Genomic DNA, 4,746 nt, shown 5'->3' on the forward strand with positions numbered 1-4,746 from the left:
AACAGTGCTCAGCATTTTTTAGTCCTCTACCACTGCAGCTAAACCATACCAGCATCATTACTCCATCTGTGAGCGATAATATCTGTTGACTGAGCATCATTACATCGAAATGCAAGCAAGAAAATTTACTTCATATTCATTCCTATAGTTGTATGGTTCCAGTCAATGTAACTGCATGTATAAAATAAATAAAGAAGAGGTATATTTGTCTCAGTCTTCATGACCTTAGTAGCAGGAAAATTTCAGGTGAGGGGGGAAAAAAAAAAAGAAATCTTACTGAAATTTAACCATTAGGAATGGATGGAGACAGGATAAGTCTTCGAACTTGTATTAAAAGGTGATATATACTCACACAAAGCCTTATAAAACTACCACAGCAAGTTCAGATATATAAACTCACATTAAGAATTTCATCTTTACAGAATGCTAAGGCTTCAGGTTGCTTGCTTGAAGGAAAAGCTTTTTCAAAAGCTACTTTTGCTGCAGAAGCAGCAGGGGAGTAAATGTCACATTGAGCAATCAGCCAGTATCCCATGATACTTTTTAAGTAAGGAGCCAAATGTTTCTTTACTTTAAGAATCAGTTGCTCAAAAGATTGCTGGGTTGCTTCTCGAACTCTGCGATCATGATCCTGTTTAAAAAAGGAGAAAAAGTTTTACTGTTTTAAGTGTACTTTTGAAGTCAGGAATTTCAAAGCAAAAAATTCTTCTAGTATACCCTTACGTCTCAATTCCTTCCATCTAAAGAGAAAAGCTCTCTCTCTCTTAGTACCAGCATTTTTGCAATGAATCAGGCTAGAGAGATTTGACAATATGCAGAAAAATAAAAACAAGTCTTTTTCAATGGCATCCCTAGATACAGGGGAGGGTCCTAAACTAGCACCTCCATATGTGTTGTACATCCAAAATTGTAACCCTGATATCCCTAACTACAGTTGTTTCCATTTTATACAAACATTGAAAAGAAAGACAGGAGAAAAGAGAGAGAGAGGTAGCCTTTAGGTAAGATGCTTTTTGCGTTAAAACATACAGAAGCCTACACAAATCACTTATTTGCAAGTTTCAATTATTCGTGTACGAATTTACATCATCATGAATTTCTATGCTCTTGGCTCCTAAAAAAAGTATTGGGAATTGCTCTAATGGATCAGAATAGTGACTCATTTTGTCCAATATCCTGTTTCCAACAGTAGCCTGTTGAGATACTTCGGATACGTGTTAAAATACTGTATTGGAATATTATAGGTTAGGTGAATATTATAGGCTGCATATGCTTCTATTTATTCTTTTAATAATCAGGCTGGTCAGCTATTAGCCCTAGCTCAAGAAGATTTATAATTATCTTAACTAAATAGCACATTCTCTTTACCTATTCTGCTCTCTACATTAAAAATAAATAAATAAAAAAAGAAAGAGAGATTTCTTCTGTTGAAAAAGTTCTATCATCCTTTTAACGAAGTTCTAACAAACACTTATCCCCATCCCAAAAATACAGCTTGGGCATCAACAGTTCAGGGTTTCACCCACAGCAAATACTGAAACATATCAACCACAAGGAACACTATTTTCCATGAACTTAATCTTTTTCCTAGAACAAGACAGGAAATCCAACAAAAATAAACAGTTAAATATATCAATACAACTGCCTTAAGGGTTTTCACAGAAAGTATCCAGAGAAGTTTTAAATTTAGATATTTTAATACTTACTAGAGAGATTTTACAATAAATTCTTGGCCAGTAAGGAAGAACACCTTTAACAACTTCTGCTTCCCTTTCCTTGCACATTGTCCCAAACTCTTGCATAGCCTAAAATAAACATAAATAAATAAATTAATTAATTAATTAAATTAAAAAAATCAACAATATGGTTTAAGAAATGTCAGGTAGATATGTTCTGTAACTTACCATTTTCTATTAGATACTGTAATTCTCATTTTCAGCTAATTAGTTCATTTCTTCCAATTGAGCAAGAAGCAACATACCATTTAGAGATATTTTTATGAACGCACTGCCTGAGAGACCTTTTTTAGAAGTTCTCCAAGATACCCTTTGGATTGCACACATCCAAACGTAGTTTATGTGACATGTAAAAGTAGAGGTGAAAAAATGATGGTATGTTCTAGGAAATTTATTGGAATGAACCAGCTACCTTGGCAGATTCCTCTCCCACCCTTAAGAAAAATGTATTGCTCTTCCCATAAAAAAATCTAGAGGTGACAAAGGATATACATACTTTTAATTTTGTTGTGATATCCCTTTTAGAGAGTTTTCGCAAAACCATTCGAAAATCAGCATCCACAAGGCTGTCTATTTCCTCTGCTCCTTGAACTGCAGGAACATATCCTAGATCACTCTGAGAGGTTCCAAAGCCAATAAACCCAGGCACTGTTCCACGTTCTTTGGCAAGGAGCTCTGCTGCTCGGCCACTACTAGAAGGCTGATTAAAAAAAGAGAGATGTTAGTCAGTTATATATTTTGGTCACTTTAAGCTATTTAATTTCTTATCAAAATGATTTTGTAAACCTTTTTCATGCACTTGAAACAAGTTTATTTATATTGTATAATTAACCTTCTATTTAAAACAAAACCTCGCAAAAAAGGCTACCTACACTTTAAACATAGAAGTTTGACCTGGAAAATTTTTTTTTTTTTAGAATCAGCATTCCATTTTCTCATAATGATTTTAATCCATGAATACTTATGGAAAATAATATTATTTTTATACACATATGAAAAAGTATAACAAGGACATACTCCTGTACATGAACAATTTATTAAAAAACCATTCAGACTCCTTCATTACTTTTCTTTCTTCCAGTTCTTTTCATGACACTACATACAGACTGATACAGCTTCCAAGGAACACTCTTAATGTTGGGGGGTGGGGGAGAGGGGCAATGGGAGGAGGTGCGGGTCAGAAAACCCATCACTCAAAAAGATGCTACCAGCAACAAGTAAGCATCCCAGGAAGGATAGAGAACAACGGAGCAAGACAACACATATTTAATATAATGTAACACTATCCCACTGGTATTAAAGCAAGTGTTTTGGAGCTCAGCATCCCATATAGCTTGTCCCAGATAAATCAACACTGTGCTCATCATATCAATGGCCTCACATTTATTTCAAGCATACTTCTTAGAGGAGGATATCCCAAAAGCAGCTGATGCTTCAAGTGTCCCTGTAATACTTCATGGGTCCTGACACCTCAAAAATTCAAAAAAGTATAATGAACTTTGACAAATTGTCATTACTATCAAAAAAAAAAATCCACAAAACTGCAACTGTCACTACAAATGAAAAGTAAATAAGCCAGAATTTATGTGACTACTGTATTTGTGAACTGACCAGTTTTTGCACCTATGAAACCTTAACTATAAGGACATGTTTCTTTGTGTCCCCTAAACATTTCTAAATACATAAAAGAAAGATTTATAAGAACTATATATATTAAACACATGCTTCATGCACAATTCTCCCATACTGAGAGAGCACCATACATGACAGATGCCACACCACTTAGAAGGCATATAAGATGGAAACACCACAACAGCTGTGTCATAAGACTAGCTAGAGAAAATTACACTAACTGTAGTTAAACCCAGTTAAACTTACAGCCCGATGATTTTGCAATGACACCTTCCTACCCCTCCAGTTCCCTGGAAAGCCTCTATAACCACTGCAGGAAAATGAAGCCACCATGCCTTTTTTATTATTATTTGAAGCAGAGGAACAGGCCCAGCTAGGAGCCACCACTTGAAGCCTACCAATGGCCCTCGCCCTAGTCATCCGGCACCCGAGGGAGAGCCCCGGGGCCGGGCCGCGCTGCTGCCCGCTGCCATGAGGGCCCTGTCACAGAGGCGCCGGTGAGAGGGGACGCGGAGAGCCGACGGGGGGGGCCTCAACCTCCGCGCCGACGTAGGAGGCCGCCGCCCCTCACGGCCAGGCCGGCATGGCACGGCACCGCACCGCGCCGCTTCCCCCCAGGCCCGTTACACGGCTCGGGGCGGCAGCGGCCGTTACCCGCCGGGGCAGAACCGCAGTAAATCAGCGGGGGGGGGGGGGAGGGGGTGGGCATGGAGGGCTGCCCCGCCGACGCCCCCCCCCCCAACCGCCGACGCCGGGGCGCGCGCTCACCCGCACGTTGCCCTTGGTCCGCTGCTTGTTCTTGCCCCCCATGATGGCGACGGGGTGCGCGCGGGGTCCAGCAGCGCCTCCAGACCCACTGCCCGCAGCTGGAGGCACGAGAGCGCCGCACTTCCGGAGGGAAGGGCACGAGCCTGCGTCACAGCGAACGGGGCGGGGCGCGGCGCGGCGCCGCATCCTCACGTGGGGAGCCCCGCGCAGGTGCGCGCGCTGCCCGGGCAGCGGCGCTAAAGTCACGTGGGGCCGCGCCACGCTCCCCTTAAAGGGCACTGACGGCTTTTTCGTACGCTCCGGGTGCTGCATGCTCTACTCAGCCCACAGGGAGTCAATGGCTCCAGCGGACGCGTGGTCAGGCCACATGCACCAGCAGCAGAGCAAAGGCTTACGGGAGATGGGGAGAAAACATAAAATTGCCCCAAGTGTCAGGGCGTAGCGCTTAGTTACAGATTAGGCAGATGCAAGCCATGCTTTAATGGCTTCGGTGGAAAGTTACCTCTCTGCAAATGTAGGTGGTGATAGTGCTACCTCAGAACTACTGTTCTTGGACCTTCCACTGTTGGCAGGTCTGTTCATAATGCTAAATGCACGGATGTACTTACAT

General features: G+C 41.8%; 1 protein-coding gene across 3 annotated transcripts in view; it reads right to left on the reverse strand.

Moving 5' to 3' along the window:
* Positions 1 to 4,355, reverse strand: part of LTN1 (listerin E3 ubiquitin protein ligase 1) — a 33,394-nt gene extending 29,039 nt beyond the window's left edge. The window contains exons 1-4 of one of the 3 annotated variants that reach the window (XM_064523809.1): positions 4,137 to 4,355; positions 2,233 to 2,436; positions 1,707 to 1,805; positions 401 to 631 (exon numbers count right to left, since the gene is read on the reverse strand). In XM_064523809.1, the coding sequence (XP_064379879.1) occupies positions 401 to 631; positions 1,707 to 1,805; positions 2,233 to 2,436; positions 4,137 to 4,322 (720 nt within the window). In that variant the 5' untranslated portion in view covers positions 4,323 to 4,355. The remainder of the gene's footprint in view (positions 1 to 400; positions 632 to 1,706; positions 1,806 to 2,232; positions 2,437 to 4,136) is intronic. The other 2 variants (XM_064523817.1, XM_064523802.1) reach the window with 2 other exon arrangements.
* Between the last annotated feature and the right edge of the window lie 391 nt (positions 4,356 to 4,746).

This window comes from Dromaius novaehollandiae, chromosome 1, assembly GCF_036370855.1.
Source record: "Dromaius novaehollandiae isolate bDroNov1 chromosome 1, bDroNov1.hap1, whole genome shotgun sequence".
In the NCBI taxonomy this organism is placed as follows: domain Eukaryota; kingdom Metazoa; phylum Chordata; class Aves; order Casuariiformes; family Dromaiidae; genus Dromaius; species Dromaius novaehollandiae.